At 52.3% G+C, this 20000-nt stretch overlaps 2 protein-coding genes across 2 annotated transcripts in view; one reads left to right on the top strand and one right to left on the bottom strand.

Moving 5' to 3' along the window:
- setd4 (SET domain containing 4) overlaps positions 1-3444 on the top strand; it is an 11753-nt gene extending 8309 nt beyond the window's left edge. The window contains exons 10-12 of the mRNA XM_080539860.1: positions 59-139; positions 1562-1736; positions 3083-3444. Of these exons, the coding sequence (XP_080395986.1) occupies positions 59-139; positions 1562-1736; positions 3083-3202 (376 nt within the window). The 3' untranslated portion in view covers positions 3203-3444. The remainder of the gene's footprint in view (positions 1-58; positions 140-1561; positions 1737-3082) is intronic.
- A 516-nt stretch (positions 3445-3960) lies between these two features.
- On the bottom strand, positions 3961-19489 carry cryzl1 (crystallin, zeta (quinone reductase)-like 1). Its single transcript, XM_080539025.1, has 12 exons — positions 19332-19489; positions 17553-17630; positions 17100-17178; positions 16919-16963; positions 16691-16759; positions 16331-16464; positions 15366-15477; positions 14551-14649; positions 14171-14274; positions 5298-5403; positions 5125-5170; positions 3961-4501 (listed from the first exon to the last, which is right to left on the bottom strand). Exons 1-12 carry the CDS (start codon positions 19395-19397, stop codon positions 4402-4404), a joined length of 1038 nt encoding a protein of 345 aa, XP_080395151.1. The 5' UTR covers positions 19398-19489; the 3' UTR covers positions 3961-4401.
- Between the last annotated feature and the right edge of the window lie 511 nt (positions 19490-20000).

Genomic DNA, 20000 nt, shown 5'->3' with positions numbered 1-20000 from the left:
CTCTAACCCTCACCCTGCCTCTGACCCTCTGACCCCTGACCTCTGCCCTCTCTGACAGGAACCTGACCTTCAGTCTGGACGGCGCCTCCTGGAGGTTGATGACGGCCCTGCGCCTGCTGGCCCTGACCCCTGACCTATAGTAAGACCCCTAACCCTGACCTCTGACCTCTGACCCCTAACCCTGACCTCTAACCCTGACCCCTGACCCCTAACCAGGGCTCGACAGTAACGCTGTTTCCCTTGCCCGGACCAAGTAAAACATTCGCGGGGTTTGTTTGCGTGAGCCCGACGACGCTGCTGGATCCTGGATGTGTTTACCTGTGTGCAGGAAGAACAACAGACGGCGCAGACGCCAGACCCTGACACCTGACCCCTGACACCTGACCCTGACACATGACCCTGACACCTGACCCTGACACCTGACCCTGACACCTAACCCTGACACCTAACCCTGACACCTAACCCTGACGCCAGACCCTGACACCTGACCCTGACACCTGACCCTGACCCCTGACCCTGACACCTAACCCTGACACCTGACACCTAACCCTGACACCTAATTTTAATAATTTAATTTTGCCATTTAGCAGACGCTTTTATCCAAAGCGACTTACAATTACAAATTACAGGGACAGTCCCCCTGGAGTAACTGAGGGCTAAGTGCCTTACTCAAGGGCACACTAGTAGTGGTGTGGTTTCAGGCGGGATTTGAACTCACAACCTTCCGATCGGAAGTCCAACACACTATCCACTAGACCACCACTACCCCTAAACACCTGACCCTGACCCTGACACCTAACCCTGACACCTGACCCTGACACCTGACCCTGACACCTAACCCTGACACCTAACCCTGACGCCAGACCCTGACACCTGACACCTGACCCCTGACACCTGACCCTGACACCTAACCCTGACACCTGACACCTGACCCTGACACCTAACCCTGACCCCTGACCCCTGACCCTGACACCTGACCCTGACACCTAACCCTGACCCCTGACACCTGACCCTGACCCCTGACACCTGACCCTGACACCTGACCCTGACACCTGACCCTGACCCTGACACCTGACACCTAACCCTGACACCTGACCCTGACACCTGACCCTGACACCTGACCCTGACACCTGACCCTGACACCTGACCCCTGACACCTGACACTGACACCTAACCCTGACACCTGACCCTGACACCTAACCCTGACACCTAACCCTGACACCTGACCCTGACACCTAACACCTGACCCTGACACCTGACACCGACACCTGACACCTGACCCTGACCCCTGACCCTGACACCTGACCCTGACACCTGACCCTGACACCTAACCCTGACCCTGACACCTGACCCTGACACCTGACACCTGACACCTGACCCTGACACCTGACCCTGACACCTGACCCTGACACCTGACACCTGACACTGACACCTGACCCTGACACCTGACACCTGACAAGCATCAGTTGTAGGGCATGAAAGGATTCATAACAATTTATATTTTATTTTAAACCATAAAATAAAAAATAATGCTGAGTTCTAAGTGAGGTGTATGTTCCAGCCCCCAGTGGAAGTCTGTCCTGCTGGGGGCGCCAGTGAGCCAGGCCAGGGAGGGGTGGGTCGGCCAGGCGGCCCCAGTGAGCCAGGCCAGGGAGGCCAGGGAGGGGTGGGTCGGCCAGGCGGCCCTGAGGCTCTGCAGGCTGCTGCTGCTGGAGAACACCCAGGCCCTGGAACAGGTAACAACACTACTACCCCAACATTACACCCTGTACATAACACTACCTAACACTACCCAACACTACCCAACACTACACTACCTAACACTACCCAACACTACCCAACACTACCCTACACTACCCAACACTACACTACACTACCCAACACTACCCAACACTACACTACCCAACACTACACTACCCAACACTACCCAACACTACCCAACACTACCCAACACTACCCAACACTACCCAACACTACCCAACACTACCCAACACTACCTAACACTACCCAACACTACCCAACACTACCTAACACTACCCAACACTACCCAACACTACCCAACACTACCCAACACTACCCAACACTACCCAACACTACCCAACACTACCCAACACTACCTAACACTACCCAACACTACCCAACACTACCCAACACTACCCAACACTACCCAACACTACCCAACACTACCCAACACTACCCAACACTACCCAACACTACCTAACACTACCCAACACTACACTACCCAACACTACCCAACACTAACCAACACTACCCAACACTACCCAACACTACCCAACACTACCCAACACTACCCAACACTACCCAACACTACCCAACACTACCCAACACTACACTACACTACCCAACACTACCCAACACTACACTACCCAACACTACACTACCCAACACTACCCAACACTACCCAACACTACCCAACACTACCCAACACTACCCAACACTACCCAACACTACCCAACACTACCCAACACTACCCAACACTACCCAACACTACCCAACACTACCCAACACTACCCAACACTACCCAACACTACACTACCCAACACTACCCAACACTACCCAACACTACCCAACACTACCCAACACTACCCAACACTACACTACCCAACACTACCCAACACTACCCAACACTACACTACCCAACACTACCCAACACTACACTACCCAACACTACCCAACACTACCCAACACTACCCAACATCACCCCAACACCACCTCCATCACCCAACACCATCCAACATCACCTAACACCACCCCAACACCATCCAACATCACCTAACACCACCTCAACACCACCCAACACCATCCAACACCACCCCAACACCATCCAACATCACCCAACACCACCTCCATCACCCAACACCACCCAACACCATCCAACATCACCTAACACCACCCCAACACCATCCAACATCACCCAACACCACCTCCATCACCCAACATCACCCAACACCAACCAACATCACCCAACAATGACTGACTAAAGCCCTGTCACCTTCTATGTTGACAGATCGCTCAGAAGGCGGAGGGGGCGGGGCCAGACCATGGGGGGGCGGGGCCTCAGGCCCTCAGGGAGCAGCTGGCCCTGGTGGAGCGTCTACGCCGGGAGGAGCAGGGCATTCTGGGCCGGTCCCAGGAAGTGCTGCTGAGTCTGCAGAGGCCCGTCTCCATAGCAACAGGATGAGAGGATAAGACACGCCCCCTCTGCCCCGTAGCCATGACGATGATGACCGTCTGTCCCAGATCAACGCTGCTCAGGAAGACTGTTGTTTCAAGGATGATTTTGTGAATTTAGACCCAAAGACCACTGGACCACCCCAGCCAATCACAGCCCTCCTCACCCTGGCCAATCACAGACCACTGGACCACCCCAGCCAATCACAGCCCTCCTCACCCTGGCCAATCACAGACCACTGGACCACCCCAGCCAATCACAGCCCTCCTCACCCTGGCCAATCACAGACCACTGGACCACCCCAGCCAATCACAGCCCTCCTCACCCTGGCCAATCACAGACCACTGGACCACCCCAGGCCATGGTGCTAGACCACTGGACCACCCCAGGCCAAGGTGCTGCTAGACCACTGGACCACCCCAGGTCATGGGGCTAGACCACTGGACCACCCCAGGCCATGGTGCTAGACCACTGGACCACCCCAGGCCATGGGGATAGACCACTGGACCACCCCAGGCCATGGTGCTAGACCACTGGACCACCCCAGGCCACGGTGCTAGACCACTGGACCACCCCAGGCCAAGGTGCTAGACCACTGGACCACCCCAGGCCACGGTGCTAGACCACTGGACCACCCCAGGCCAAGGTGCTAGACCACTGGACCACCCCAGGCCATGGTGCTAGACCACTGGACCACCCCAGGCCATGGTGCTAGACCACTGGACCACCCCAGGCCATGGTGCTAGACCACTGGACCACCCCAGGCCATGGTGCTAGACCACTGGACCACCCCAGGACACATCAATGATGATTTGAATTTGATTTGATCGGAATCTGAATTATTTTTATTGCAAAGTATATTATTCACACATACAGGACACTGGCTTGGTGAACTTGGTACAAAGGACAGGAAAATAAAACAACAATGTAAAAAAACTAAACAATATATAAGCAGTTATTTTTTTAAAAGACAAAATGACAAGTTCTGTTAGAATGAAACTGTCCTGGTGGAGATTGTGTGTGTGTGTGTGTGTGTGTGTGTGTGTGTGTGTGTGTGTGTGTGTGTGTGTGTGTGTGTGTGTTGCTCCCCTGCTGTGTAACAAGGACAGATGTCAGTGTTGAGGGTTGGTCAGCTGACTGTCACACAACAACACAGGAAGTAGAGAGGCTTTCCTTCCACAGGGGCATACTGGGAGATGGAGTCCTCCTCACAGCTGGACCACCAGCCTCTTCCTGACCCGCCCCTTCTGCACCGTCTCCATGGTAACCAACGCCTCGTACAGCGGCACTGGCTCCTCCACCTGAGGTCTGAGAGACCAGGAGTTACACACACACACACACACACACACACACACACACACACACACACACAAGGCAAGGCAGGTTTATTAGTACAGCACATTTCATACAACAGAGGCAGTTCAAAGTGCTTTACATACAGCATTAAAATACAGCAAGAGCAGAAAATAAGAATGACAATGAATAAAAGCAAATATAAGAAGTAAATAGATAAAACATTTAATAAGACAATAGTTAATGGATAAAAGACATTGATAGAAGTGTTTGTGTTTAATCATAACTGCTGCAAAACATGAAGGTTTTTAGCTTAGATTTAAATACTTTAAGGGTTTGGGCCTGTTTGATTTCTTCAGGGAGTTTGTTCCAGGAGCATGCAGCAGCGTGACTGAAAGCTGCTGCACCGTGTTTTGTTTTCACTCTTGGAATGATTAGCTGATTAGTCTCAGCTGACCTTAGGGGCCTTGTGGGAATATAGGGTGGGAGGAGATCTGATATGCACACACACACACACACACCTGTCACACAGACACACACACACACACACACACACACACACACACACACACACACCTGTCACACACCTGTCACACAGACACACACACACACACACACAGTGTCACACACACACCTACCTGAGAGTTCCAGTAGACAGCTTCTCCATGATGTCCTTCATGATGTCTGAGAGGTTAGGGTTAGGGTAAGGTAACCTAGCAACACGTCTCCCATGGCAACCAGCCCAGGTGTGTGTATGTGTGTGTGTGTGTGTGTGTGTGTGACAGGTGTGTGTGTGTGTGTGTAAGGATACGGAGGTACCTCCCCTGGCGGGCGTTGGACGCCCCCCACACCTCAGGGTTGAGGAAGGAGAGAGAGGCGGCCTTCAGATACAGCAGCCTGCTGTCTGGAGGGTCCAGCTGGGGAGGGAGGGGCGGAGTTAGAGAGGGGGGAGGAGTCAGAGAGGAGGGGCGGAGTCAGAGAGGAGGGAGGGGCGGAGTCAGAGAGGAGGGGAGGGGTTAGAGAGGAGAGGAGGAGTTAGAGAGGAGGGGAGGGGTTAGAGAGGAGAGGAGGAGTTAGAGAGGAGAGGAGGAGTTAGAGAGGAGAGGAGGAGTTAGAGAGGAGGAGTTAGAGAGGAGAGGAGGGGTTAGAGAGGAGAGGAGGAGTTAGAGAGGAGAGGAGGAGTTAGAGAGGAGAGGAGGAGTTAGAGAGGAGAGGAGGAGTTAGAGAGGAGAGGAGGAGTTAGAGAGGAGAGGAGGAGTTAGAGAGGAGGAGTTAGAGAGGAGAGGAGGGGTTAGAGAGGAGAGGAGGAGTTAGAGAGGAGAGGAGGAGTTAGAGAGGAGAGGAGGAGTTAGAGAGGAGGGGAGGAGTTAGAGAGGAGGGGAGGAGTTAGAGAGGAGAGGAGGAGTTAGAGAGGAGAGGAGGAGTTAGAGAGGAGAGGAGGAGTTAGAGAGGAGAGGAGGAGTTAGAGAGGAGAGGAGAGGAGGAGTTAGAGAGGAGAGGAGGAGTTAGAGAGGAGAGGAGGAGTTAGAGAGGAGAGGAGGAGTTAGAGAGGAGAGGAGGAGTTAGAGAGGAGAGGAGGAGTTAGAGAGGAGAGGAGGAGTTAGAGAGGAGAGGAGGAGTCAGAGAGGAGAGGAGGAGTTAGAGAGGAGAGGAGGAGTTAGAGAGGAGAGGAGGAGTCAGAGAGGAGAGGAGGAGTTAGAGAGGAGAGGAGGAGTTAGAGAGGAGAGGAGGAGTTAGAGAGGAGAGGAGGAGTTAGAGAGGAGAGGAGGAGTTAGAGAGGAGGGGAGGAGTTAGAGAGGAGAGGAGGAGTTAGAGAGGAGAGGAGGAGTTAGAGAGGAGGGGAGGAGTTAGAGAGGAGAGGAGGAGTTAGAGAGGAGAGGAGGAGTTAGAGAGGAGGGGAGGAGTTAGAGAGGAGAGGAGGAGTTAGAGAGGAGAGGAGGAGTTAGAGAGGAGGGGAGGAGTTAGAGAGGAGAGGAGGAGTTAGAGAGGAGAGGAGGAGTTAGAGAGGAGAGGAGGAGTTAGAGAGGAGAGGAGGAGTTAGAGAGGAGAGGAGGAGTTAGAGAGGAGAGGAGGAGTTAGAGAGGAGAGGAGGAGTTAGAGAGGAGAGGAGGATTAGAGAGGAGAGGAGGAGTTAGAGAGGAGAGGAGGAGTTAGAGAGGAGAGGAGGAGTTAGAGAGGAGAGGAGGAGTTAGAGAGGAGGGGAGGAGTTAGAGAGGAGAGGAGGAGTCAGAGAGGAGAGGAGGAGTTAGAGAGGAGAGGAGGAGTTAGAGAGGAGAGGAGGAGTCAGAGAGGAGAGGAGGAGTTAGAGAGGAGGAGTTAGAGAGGAGAGGAGGAGTCAGAGAGGAGAGGAGGAGTTAGAGAGGAGAGGAGGAGTTAGAGAGGAGAGGAGGAGTTAGAGAGGAGAGGAGGAGTCAGAGAGGAGAGGAGGAGTTAGAGAGGAGAGGAGGAGTTAGAGAGGAGAGGAGGAGTTAGAGAGGAGGGGAGGAGTTAGAGAGGAGAGGAGGAGTTAGAGAGGAGGAGTTAGAGAGGAGGGGAGGAGTTAGAGAGGAGAGGAGGAGTTAGAGAGGAGAGGAGGAGTTAGAGAGGAGAGGAGGAGTTAGAGAGGAGAGGAGGAGTCAGAGAGGAGAGGAGGAGTTAGAGAGGAGGAGTTAGAGAGGAGGGGAGGAGTTAGAGAGGAGAGGAGGAGTTAGAGAGGAGAGGAGGAGTTAGAGAGGAGAGGAGGAGTTAGAGAGGAGAGGAGGAGTCAGAGAGGAGAGGAGGAGTTAGAGAGGAGAGGAGGAGTTAGAGAGGAGAGGAGGAGTTAGAGAGGAGAGGAGGAGTTAGAGAGGAGAGGAGGAGTTAGAGAGGAGGGGAGGAGTTAGAGAGGAGAGGAGGAGTTAGAGAGGAGGAGTTAGAGAGGAGGGGAGGAGTTAGAGAGGAGAGGAGGAGTTAGAGAGGAGAGGAGGAGTTAGAGAGGAGGGGAGGAGTTAGAGAGGAGAGGAGGAGTTAGAGAGGAGGGGAGGAGTTAGAGAGGAGAGGAGGAGTTAGAGAGGAGAGGAGGAGTTAGAGAGGAGAGGAGGAGTTAGAGAGGAGAGGAGGAGTCAGAGAGGAGAGGAGGAGTTAGAGAGGAGAGGAGGAGTTAGAGAGGAGAGGAGAGGAGGAGTTAGAGAGGAGAGGAGGAGTTAGAGAGGAGAGGAGGAGTTAGAGAGGAGAGGAGGAGTTAGAGAGGAGAGGAGGAGTTAGAGAGGAGAGGAGGAGTTAGAGAGGAGAGGAGGAGTTAGAGAGGAGAGGAGGAGTCAGAGAGGAGAGGAGGAGTTAGAGAGGAGAGGAGGAGTTAGAGAGGAGAGGAGGAGTTAGAGAGGAGGGGAGGAGTTAGAGAGGAGAGGAGGAGTTAGAGAGGAGGAGTTAGAGAGGAGGGGAGGAGTTAGAGAGGAGAGGAGGAGTTAGAGAGGAGAGGAGGAGTTAGAGAGGAGAGGAGGAGTTAGAGAGGAGAGGAGGAGTTAGAGAGGAGAGGAGGAGTTAGAGAGGAGAGGAGGAGTTAGAGAGGAGAGGAGGAGTTAGAGAGGAGAGGAGGAGTTAGAGAGGAGAGGAGGAGTTAGAGAGGAGGAGGTAGAGAGTTAGAGGAGGAGTTAGAGAGGAGAGGAGGAGTTAGAGAGGAGAGGAGGAGTTAGAGAGGAGAGGAGGAGTTAGAGAGGAGAGGAGGAGTTAGAGAGGAGAGGAGGAGTTAGAGAGGAGAGGAGGAGTTAGAGAGGAGAGGAGGAGTTAGAGAGGAGTGGAGGAGTTAGAGAGGAGAGGAGGAGTCAGAGAGGAGAGGAGGAGTTAGAGAGGAGGAGTTAGAGAGGAGGGGAGGAGTTAGAGAGGAGAGGAGGAGTTAGAGAGGAGAGGAGGAGTTAGAGAGGAGAGGAGGAGTTAGAGAGGAGAGGAGGAGTCAGAGAGGAGAGGAGGAGTTAGAGAGGAGAGGAGGAGTTAGAGAGGAGAGGAGGAGTTAGAGAGGAGGAGTTAGAGAGGAGAGGAGGAGTCAGAGAGGAGAGGAGGAGTTAGAGAGGAGGGGAGGAGTTAGAGAGGAGAGGAGGAGTTAGAGAGGAGAGGAGGAGTTAGAGAGGAGGAGTTAGAGAGGAGAGGAGGAGTTAGAGAGGAGGGGAGGAGTCAGAGAGGAGAGGAGGAGTTAGAGAGGAGAGGAGGAGTTAGAGAGGAGAGGAGGAGTTAGAGAGGAGAGGAGGAGTTAGAGAGGAGGGGAGGAGTTAGAGAGGAGAGGAGGAGTTAGAGAGGAGAGGAGGAGTTAGAGAGGAGGGGCGGAGTCAGAGAGGAGAGGAGGAGTTAGAGAGGAGAGGAGGAGTTAGAGAGGAGAGGAGGAGTTAGAGAGGAGAGGAGGAGTTAGAGAGGAGGGGAGGAGTTAGAGAGGAGGAGTTAGAGAGGAGGGGAGGAGTTAGAGAGGAGAGGAGGAGTTAGAGAGGAGAGGAGGAGTTAGAGAGGAGAGGAGGAGTTAGAGAGGAGAGGAGGAGTTAGAGAGGAGAGGAGGAGTCAGAGAGGAGGGGAGGAGTTAGAGAGGAGAGGAGGAGTTAGAGAGGAGAGGAGGAGTCAGAGAGGAGAGGAGGAGTTAGAGAGGAGAGGAGGAGTTAGAGAGGAGAGGAGGAGTTAGAGAGGAGAGGAGGAGTTAGAGAGGAGAGGAGGAGTTAGAGAGGAGAGGAGGAGTTAGAGAGGAGAGGAGGAGTTAGAGAGGAGAGGAGGAGTTAGAGAGGAGAGGAGGAGTTAGAGAGGAGAGGAGGAGTTAGAGAGGAGGTTAGAGAGGAGAGGAGGGTTAGAGAGGAGGGGAGGGGTTAGAGAGGAGAGGAGGAGTTAGAGAGGAGAGGAGGAGTTAGAGAGGAGAGGAGGAGTTAGAGAGGAGAGGAGGAGTTGAGAGGAGAGGAGGAGTTAGAGAGGAGAGGAGGAGTTAGAGAGGAGGGGAGGAGTTAGAGAGGAGAGGAGGAGTTAGAGAGGAGAGGAGGAGTTAGAGAGGAGAGGAGGAGTTAGAGAGGAGAGGGAGGAGTTAGAGAGGAGAGGAGGAGTTAGAGAGGAGAGGAGGAGTTAGAGAGGGAGGAGGAGTTAGAGAGGAGGGGAGGAGTTAGAGAGGAGAGGAGGAGTTAGAGAGGAGAGGAGGAGTTAGAGAGGAGAGGAGGAGTTAGAGAGGAGAGGAGGAGTTAGAGAGGAGAGGGAGGTTAGAGAGGAGAGGGAGGAGTTAGAGAGGAGAGGAGGAGTTAGAGAGGAGGGGAGGAGTTAGAGAGGAGTGAGGAGTTAGAGAGGAGAGGAGGAGTTAGAGAGGAGGGAGGAGTTAGAGAGGAGGAGGAGAGTTAGAGAGGAGAGGAGGAGTTAGAGAGGAGAGGAGGGAGTTAGAGAGGAGAGGAGGAGTTAGAGAGGTGAGGAGGAGTAGGAGAGGGAGGAGTTAGAGAGGAGGGGAGGAGTTAGAGAGGAGGGAGGAGTTAGAGAGGAGAGGAGGAGTTAGAGAGGAGGGAGGAGTTAGAGAGGAGGGAGGTGTAGAGGAGGGAGTTAGAGAGGAGAGGAGGAGTTAGAGAGGAGAGGAGGAGTTAGAGAGGAGAGGGAGGAGTTAGAGAGGAGGGGAGGAGTTAGAGAGGAGGGGAGGAGTTAGGAGGAGGGGAGGGAGTTAGAGAGGAGAGGAGGTGTTAGAGAGGAGGGAGGAGTTAGAGAGGAGAGGAGGAGTTAGAGAGGAGAGGAGGAGTTAGAGAGGAGAGGAGGAGTTAGAGAGGAGAGGAGGAGTTAGAGAGGAGAGGAGGAGTTAGAGAGGTGGGAGTTAGAGAGGAGGAGGAGTTAGAGAGGAGGGGAGGAGTTAGAGAGGAGGGAGGAGTTAGAGAGGAGAGGAGGGAGTTAGAGAGGAGGGGAGGAGTTGAGAGGAGGAGTAGTGAGTGGAGGTGTTGAGTGGAGGGGAGGAGTTAGAGAGGAGAGGAGGAGTTAGAGAGGAGAGGAGGTGTTAGAGAGGAGAGGAGGTGTTAGAGAGGAGGGGAGGAGTTAGAGAGGAGAGGAGGAGTTAGAGAGGAGGGGAGGGGTTAGTGAGGAGAGGAGGAGTTAGAGAGGAGGAGGAGGAGTTGAGAGGAGAGGAGGAGTTAGAGAGGAGAGGAGGAGTTAGAGAGGAGGAGGAGTTAGAGAGGAGGGAGGAGTTAGAGAGGAGAGGAGGAGTTAGAGAGGAGGGGAGGAGTTAGAGAGGAGAGGAGGAGTTAGAGAGGAGAGGAGGAGTTAGAGAGGAGAGAGGAGGAGTTAGAGAGGAGAGGAGGAGTCTAGGAGGTGAGGAGGAGTTGAGAGGAGGAGTTAGAGAGGAGGGAGGGTTAGAGAGGAGAGGAGGAGTTAGAGAGGAGAGGAGGAGTTAGAGAGGAGAGGAGGAGTTAGAGAGGAGAGGAGGAGTTAGAGAGGAGAGGAGGAGTTAGAGAGGAGAGGAGGAGTTAGAGAGGAGAGGAGGAGTTAGAGAGGAGAGGAGGAGTTAGAGAGGAGAGGAGGAGTTAGAGAGGAGAGTTAGAGAGGGGAGGAGTTAGAGAGGAGAGGAGGAGTTAGAGAGGAGAGGAGGAGTTAGAGAGGAGAGGAGGAGTTAGAGAGGAGAGGAGGAGTTAGAGAGGAGAGGAGGAGTTAGAGAGGAGAGGAGGAGTTAGAGAGGAGAGGGAGGAGTTAGAGAGGAGAGGAGGAGTTAGAGAGGAGAGGAGGAGTTAGAGAGGAGAGGAGGAGTTAGAGAGGAGAGGAGGAGTTAGAGAGGAGAGGAGGAGTTAGAGAGGAGGGGAGGAGTTAGAGAGGAGAGGAGGAGTTAGAGAGGAGAGGAGGGGAGTTAGAGAGGAGGGGAGGAGTTAGAGAGGAGAGGAGGAGTTAGAGAGGAGAGGAGGAGTTAGAGAGGAGAGGAGGAGTTAGAGAGGAGAGGAGGAGTCAGAGAGGAGAGGAGGAGTTAGAGAGGAGAGGAGGAGTTAGAGAGGAGAGGAGAGGAGGAGTTAGAGAGGAGAGGAGGAGTTAGAGAGGAGAGGAGGAGTTAGAGAGGAGAGGAGGAGTTAGAGAGGAGGGGAGGAGTTAGAGAGGAGAGGAGGAGTCAGAGAGGAGAGGAGGAGTTAGAGAGGAGAGGAGGAGTTAGAGAGGAGAGGAGGAGTTAGAGAGGAGAGGAGGAGTTAGAGAGGAGAGGAGGAGTTAGAGAGGAGAGGAGGAGTTAGAGAGGAGAGGAGGAGTTAGAGAGGAGAGGAGGAGTTAGAGAGGAGGGGAGGAGTTAGAGAGGAGGGGAGGAGTTAGAGAGGAGAGGAGGAGTTAGAGAGGAGGAGTTAGAGAGGAGAGGAGGAGTTAGAGAGGAGAGGAGGAGTCAGAGAGGAGAGGAGGAGTTAGAGAGGAGAGGAGGAGTTAGAGAGGAGAGGAGGAGTTAGAGAGGAGGGGAGGAGTTAGAGAGGAGAGGAGGAGTTAGAGAGGAGGAGTTAGAGAGGAGGGGAGGAGTTAGAGAGGAGAGGAGGAGTTAGAGAGGAGAGGAGGAGTTAGAGAGGAGAGGAGGAGTTAGAGAGGAGAGGAGGAGTCAGAGAGGAGAGGAGGAGTTAGAGAGGAGGAGTTAGAGAGGAGGGGAGGAGTTAGAGAGGAGAGGAGGAGTTAGAGAGGAGAGGAGGAGTTAGAGAGGAGAGGAGGAGTTAGAGAGGAGAGGAGGAGTCAGAGAGGAGAGGAGGAGTTAGAGAGGAGAGGAGGAGTTAGAGAGGAGAGGAGGAGTTAGAGAGGAGGAGTTAGAGAGGAGAGGAGGAGTCAGAGAGGAGAGGAGGAGTTAGAGAGGAGGGGAGGAGTTAGAGAGGAGAGGAGGAGTTAGAGAGGAGAGGAGGAGTTAGAGAGGAGGAGTTAGAGAGGAGAGGAGGAGTTAGAGAGGAGGGGAGGAGTCAGAGAGGAGAGGAGGAGTTAGAGAGGAGAGGAGGAGTTAGAGAGGAGAGGAGGAGTTAGAGAGGAGAGGAGGAGTTAGAGAGGAGGGGAGGAGTTAGAGAGGAGAGGAGGAGTTAGAGAGGAGAGGAGGAGTTAGAGAGGAGGGGCGGAGTCAGAGAGGAGAGGAGGAGTTAGAGAGGAGAGGAGGAGTTAGAGAGGAGAGGAGGAGTTAGAGAGGAGAGGAGGAGTTAGAGAGGAGGGGAGGAGTTAGAGAGGAGGAGTTAGAGAGGAGGGGAGGAGTTAGAGAGGAGAGGAGGAGTTAGAGAGGAGAGGAGGAGTTAGAGAGGAGAGGAGGAGTTAGAGAGGAGAGGAGGAGTTAGAGAGGAGAGGAGGAGTCAGAGAGGAGGGGAGGAGTTAGAGAGGAGAGGAGGAGTTAGAGAGGAGAGGAGGAGTCAGAGAGGAGAGGAGGAGTTAGAGAGGAGAGGAGGAGTTAGAGAGGAGAGGAGGAGTTAGAGAGGAGAGGAGGAGTTAGAGAGGAGAGGAGGAGTTAGAGAGGAGGAGTTAGAGAGGAGAGGAGGAGTTAGAGAGGAGAGGAGGAGTTAGAGAGGAGAGGAGGAGTTAGAGAGGAGAGGAGGAGTTAGAGAGGAGAGGAGGAGTTAGAGAGGAGAGGAGGAGTTAGAGAGGAGAGGAGGAGTTAGAGAGGAGAGGAGGAGTTAGAGAGGAGGAGTTAGAGAGGAGAGGAGGAGTTAGAGAGGAGGGGAGGGGTTAGAGAGGAGAGGAGGAGTTAGAGAGGAGAGGAGGAGTTAGAGAGGAGAGGAGGAGTTAGAGAGGAGAGGAGGAGTCAGAGAGGAGAGGAGGAGTTAGAGAGGAGAGGAGGAGTTAGAGAGGAGGGGAGGAGTTAGAGAGGAGGGGAGGAGTTAGAGAGGAGAGGAGGAGTTAGAGAGGAGAGGAGGAGTTAGAGAGGAGGAGTTAGAGAGGAGGGGCGGAGTTAGAGAGGAGAGGAGGAGTTAGAGAGGAGAGGAGGAGTTAGAGAGGAGAGGAGGAGTTAGAGAGGAGGGGAGGAGTTAGAGAGGAGAGGAGGAGTTAGAGAGGAGAGGAGGAGTTAGAGAGGAGAGGAGGAGTTAGAGAGGAGAGGAGGAGTTAGAGAGGAGAGGAGGAGTTAGAGAGGAGGGGAGGAGTTAGAGAGGAGAGGAGGAGTTAGAGAGGAGGGGAGGAGTTAGAGAGGAGAGGAGGAGTTAGAGAGGAGGGGAGGAGTTAGAGAGGAGAGGAGGAGTTAGAGAGGAGGAGTTAGAGAGGAGGGGAGGAGTTAGAGAGGAGAGGAGGAGTTAGAGAGGAGAGGAGGAGTTAGAGAGGAGGGGAGGAGTTAGAGAGGAGGGGAGGAGTTAGAGAGGAGAGGAGGAGTTAGAGAGGAGGGGAGGAGTTAGAGAGGAGGGGAGGAGTTAGAGAGGAGGGGCGGGGTTAGAGAGGAGGAGTTAGAGAGGAGGGGAGGAGTTAGAGAGGAGAGGAGGAGTTAGAGAGGAGAGGAGGAGTTAGAGAGGAGAGGAGGAGTTAGAGAGGAGAGGAGGAGTTAGAGAGGAGAGGAGGAGTTAGAGAGGAGAGGAGGAGTTAGAGAGGAGAGGAGGAGTTAGAGAGGAGAGGAGGAGTTAGAGAGGAGAGGAGGAGTTAGAGAGGAGAGGAGGAGTTAGAGAGGAGGAGTTAGAGAGGAGGGGAGGAGTTAGAGAGGAGAGGAGGAGTTAGAGAGGAGAGGAGGAGTTAGAGAGGAGAGGAGGAGTTAGAGAGGAGGGGCGGGGTTAGAGGTGGAGGCAGGGCCAGAGAGGGGCGGGGTTAGAGCGGTTAGAGTGTGTGTGTGTGTGTGTGTACCTGCAGGCTGGGCTCTGAGGTGACCCAGTGACCTCCGACCCCCAGCAGGCTGATGATGTCATGCTTGTCGGGCAGCAGACTGTCTGACCCCTCCTGCTGCCTCACTACACACACACACACACACACACACACACACACACAACAACACACACACATTCCATATCAGATCCAGACGTTAGGTGTGTGTTGTCGTGATAACAGGGTTGTTATGGTGATAACAGGGTTGTTATGGTGGTAACAGGGTTGTCATGGGGATAACAGGGTTGTCATGGTGGTAACAGGGTTGTCATGGTGATAACAGGGTTGTCATGGTGATAACAGGGTTGCCATGGTGATAACATGGTTGCCATGGTGATAACATGGTTGCTATGGTAACGTACCTCCAGAGTCCAGCACCAGGTCGACCCCCAGACCCCCCGTCTCCTCCAGACATGTCTGAACCACGTCACTCTGGTCCCCCCACACACCTATCACCCTGGCTACACACACACACAAACACACACACACACACACTCAGTATATAGATAGATACACACACACACAGACACACAGCTGGTTGTGCTCCATGCAGCAGAGAGAGACATAGAGAGACAGAGAGAGACATAGAGAGACAGAGAGAGAGAAAGAGAGAGAGACAGAGAGAGAGAGAGACAGAGAGAGACAGAGAGAGACAGAGAGAGACAGAGAGAGAGACAGAGAGAGAGAGACAGAGAGAGACAGAGAGAGAGACAGAGAGAGAGAGACAGAGAGAGACAGAGAGACAGAGAGAGAGAGAGACAGAGAGACAGAGAGAGAGAGAGACAGAGACTTACCAACAAGAGACTCTCTCACTCCTGCAGCCAGAGAGGAGGAAGAAGAGAGGGAGAGACAGAGAGGGAGAGAGAGAGAGGGAGGGAGAGAGAGAGGGAGGGAGAGAGAGAGGGAGGGAGAGAGAGAGAGAGGGAGAGACAGAGAGAGAGGGAGAGAGAGGGAGGGAGAGAGAGAGGGAGGGAGAGAGAGAGGGAGGGAGAGACAGAGAGAGGGAGAGACAGAGAGAGAGGGAGAGACAGAGAGAGAGGGAGGGAGAGACAGAGACAAAGAGAGAGAGATAGACAGAGAGCAGTGTCAGAGGATGAGCCCCAGACAGAAAGGACACACACACCCCCTCCCCTCCTCCCCCCCCCCCCCGGGCCGCAGCCCCTCCCCCCCTCCTCACCCACGCTGGGCCGCAGCCCCTCCAGTAGCGTCTGGTCGTCGGGGGAGACGGCGGTGGCCAGAACCTTCACCCCCTGGGCCTGGGCCAGCTGGATGGACAGCACCCCCGCAGGCTGGGGGGTGGCAGCCAATCACAGGACAGCAGCCAATCATAGGACAGGACACAGCAGCCAATCACAGGACAGAAGCCAATCATAGGACAGGACACAGCAGCCAATCACAGGGCAGAATTTAGTAGTAGTTTAGTAACATTTAGTAGTGAGAGTAACATTTAGTAGTGAGTAGAGTCACTATCACTTGACATCACATGTGGGGTCCCTCAGGGGTCTATTCTTGGTCCCTTACTCTTCTCCCTGGACATGATCCCATTAGGTGGAATCATCAGAAAACATGGTGTCAATGTTCATGTTCAAAATTGTGTCTCACTGCCAGTTTACATTAGAGATGCAACCTCAGCACATATGTTCAAGTCAAGACTAAAAACCCATCTTTTTAATATTGCCTTTAAATGACCAAATAATTAAATGATGATTATATAATGATTGGAGCACTTTGAGCTGCAACATTGGCAGGAAAAGTGCGATACAAATAAAAGTTATTATTATTATTATTATCTTTATTAAACTATATATTTAGTAGTGATAGAGTATGTATCTTTATTAAACTAAACTCCTCAAAAAAAGTTATTTCGGTCGATTATTCCTCCCCTTTAATAATACCAATTGGTATTGTATTTTTTTGGGCCGCTACCCACACGTTTAGCTATGTTGCTCATTCCACAAATGCATGATCCTCGTTATAAAGGTGACTAATCAGGCTTTCCAACCATATCAAACACAACACCAACTGGTATTATTAAAGGGGAGGAATAATCGACCGAAATAATGTTTCCGAACTTTTTTTGAGGAGTTTATTTAGTAATGATATGAAATGACCCCAGTGTGACACGGTTGCTAGGCGACTCACGCTGGCTCCGTCCAGCACCAGCAGGGTGTGTCCAGCGGTCATGTGACCCAGCGTGTGCAGGGCGGAGTATGCTCTCACGCCATCGCTCAGCGCAGCCGCGGCACAAACCCACCCTACCCCCGCTGGCTTCTGGACTACACACACACACACACACACACACACCACACACACACACACCACACACACGCACCCGCACCCACACCACACACCACACACCACACACACACACCACACACACACACACACACACACACACACACGGTTATAATATCAAAGATGTATCTATTAATTTGCACTGTGTGTGTGTGTGTGTGTCTGTGTGTGTGTGTGTCTGTGTGTGTGTGTGTGTGTGTAACATACCTATGTGATGCTCATGGATGAGGACGACGTCACACAGACCACACATCTCTGTGTCCAGGGGCAGGATGCCTGCAGAGAGACAGACAGGCAGAGAGACAGGTAGACAGACAGGCAGGCAGACAGGTAGACAGACAGACAGACAGGTAGAGAGACAGACAGACAGGTAGAGAGACAGACAGACAGGTAGATAGACAGACAGACAGGTAGAGAGACAGACAGGTCTCTTACCTACGACTTCATCATCAGGCTGGTAGAAGGTGACTTTGGATCCAACTGGAAAAGAGCAGGACGTTAGTTCTCATCATACAGGGTTGTCATGGTTACAGGATAGTCATGGATACAGGGTAGTCATGGATACAAGGTAGTCAGGGTCACAGGGTTGTCATGGATACAGGGTAGTCATACTCACCCTGCAGTACGACCCCCACCACCTCTCTGCCGACCGGCACCAGATCATCCTCCCTCTGCAACCTCAGCTCCCTCAGCAGCTGCACAGGTTATAACAGGTCATAACAGGTAATAACACAGGTATTAACACAGGTAATAACACAGGTATTAACAGGTATTAACACAGGTACTAACACAGGTAATAACAGGTATTAACACAGGTATTAACACTGGTAATAACACAGGTATTAACACAGGTAATAACAGGTATTAACACAGGTATTAACACAGGTACTAACACAGGTAATAACAGGTATTAACACAGGTATTAACACAGGTACTAACACAGGTAATAACAGGTAATAACACAGGTATTAACACTGGTAATAACACAGGTATTAACACAGGTAATAACACAGGTAATAACACAGGTATTAACACAGGTAATAACAGGACGCCGGGATCACAGACTTACCTTTACATCCAGGGGACTCAGAGCGCATGCCTTCACCTGAACTTTGACCTCGTGGCTCGTGAGTGTGCTGGGGACGTTCTGTCACAGAGAGGAAGTCATGTGACGTCAGGACAGTAACAGGCTATGGTTAGAGAGATGGTACTACCCGGTATAAGAGAGACGGTCCTACCCGGTATAAGAGAGACGGTCCTACCCGGTATAAGACAGACGGTCCTACCCGGTATAAGAGAGACGGTCCTACCCGGTATAAGAGAGACGGTCCTACCTGGTATAAGACAGACGGTCCTACCCGGTATAAGACAGACGGTCCTACCCGGTATAAGACAGACGGTCCTACCCGGTATAAGACAGACGGTCCTACCCGGTATAAGAGAGACGGTCCTACCCGGTATAAGACAGACACGGTCCTACCCGGTATAAGACAGACCGTCCTACCCGGTATAAGAGAGACGGTCCTACCCGGTATAATGGCGCTTTTCCACTATCGTGCCCGGCTCAGGTCGGGTCTGCTCGCTTCGGCACGCTTTTGAACAGTTCTGGGTATTGGCGCTTTTCCACTATACACAAGAGACCAGGAACGAGTAGGAGGAGTAGGAGATAGTAGGCGGAGTTACGCGTCATAACAGCGCGCCATGGTGGTGACGTATATTTTCACGAGACACAACACAGCCACAACAATAGCAACATGGAGGAACTTGAAGCTATCGTATACTTTTTCCTCGGCATGTGGTATATTATTAACCGTGATTTTTTGGAGAGAAAGAGAAAGAGAGAGAGGGAGAGAGAGAGGAAGCTATGTACACATAATAAAGTCATGTTTTTTGAACCCTTAAAACCACTGCCTTCACTTGTCTGCTTTATGAACTGTAGTATCATTGTTATGTTGAGCATATGAGATGGCTACTGCCTGATCGATGTCGACACTGCTCGTAGTGAATATAAGCACTTGACGCATGTTGAACTCCTGGTTCATTGAGTTTACTCCCGGTTCACTTCTCGGGGTGGCACCACGGTGGTTCAGGGCTCAAAATGACCGTATACCGTATAGATGGTGGAGTGAGCCAGCATAGTCTTGTATTTTTACCACCTTCCTAGCCGGTGTTATTCACGGGCAAAGACGGTGCCCGGAGGCACCCTTTGCGGGTTAATAACTGTGATTTACCGTGGGTTAGGATAACAATTCAAACGTGTCCGGATAGGGGAGAGGACAGGGAATCCAAAACCATTTGAATGGTGTCGATACGACACTGCTATCACGGTCGACACAGCGCGGAGCGAATTCCCTGGTAGAACTTCTCTCCCCCCGCTGTCAACGGGAGTTTCAACCAGCAACACCATAGGCACAGGACATCGCCATAATAGCGATTTTTGTGTTATGCTTGTTGTAAATAAAAGTTATATGATGCATTGAAATGACATTAAACTAAGATAATACGATGGTTATCATATTTTTTCGAATCTTTATTAATAAGCTATTACAGAAACAGTAGATGGCGGTTAGTGAAGAAATCTATGAACATGGGATGACGATTTCCATTGACCAATCAACGGTGTGCAGCGTCACACGTCACACGCAGCCTGGCAAAAAGGTTCCGGGTCTCAAAAAGGTTCCTGCCCTCGAAGGGTAGCTAAAGAAGCGTGCCGTACCGCGCCGTGCTGATCCAGGCCGACAAATGGAAAAGCGCCAAAGAAGCAGGCCAGCTGAACCGGGTCAGCCCTCTAGTGGAAAAGCGCCATAAGAGAGACGGTATTACCAGCACCATGCCGCTCCACACTCACCGTTTCCTGGATCACAAACTTCGGCTGAGCTCCATCTGCCCCCAGTCTGCAGTACAGTCCTTTCATGGTGTCCTCTCACCCCAGCCCGGCTATAGACCTGTTATTACCTGTTATTACCTGTGATAAACCCTAACCCCAGCCCGGTGGAGAACAGTTAAACCCCGGTAGATCCCGGTAATAAGTAAACACGGTAGATGTGTGTTCTCTGAGCTCCACCTACTTCCGTAAATGATGGTTTCTTCCAAATAAAAGCTCCCACGTTAAACGTGTTTAAGAATTTACTAGAACAATGAATTATGTAACTGTGTCTTGGAATAAACATGTAATCCTCTCAATGTATTATTTGTGTTTTCAAGCGTCTGTAATTGTTAGAATATTCTAATGACCTTGACGAAAGACACCAGACACCAGAGAACATCCTGTCACTTTCCATTAACTCGCTTTTATTTTGAAGCCGCGAAAACGACGAAAAGCGAAACCGGAAGTGTCCATGGAGCTCGAGCTCTAGATGTCGCGAGCCCGGTAGTCAACGGTCGTGATGTTTTCCTTCGGCGCTAGGCGGCTACCTCTTCTCCAAATACCGCGAGATCGCTTCTCTCTACCCATTGGTACCCCCGTGTGTCACTTCCGCACTCCTGTTATCGTGTTTACAGAAACACCAGTCAATCC

This window comes from Nansenia antarctica (genome assembly GCF_963989245.1).
Source record: "Nansenia antarctica genome assembly, chromosome: 9".
NCBI classification, from domain to species: domain Eukaryota; kingdom Metazoa; phylum Chordata; class Actinopteri; order Argentiniformes; family Microstomatidae; genus Nansenia; species Nansenia antarctica.
Note: the sequence above shows the minus strand (reverse complement) of the source record. Positions and strands in the feature narration are given on the sequence as shown.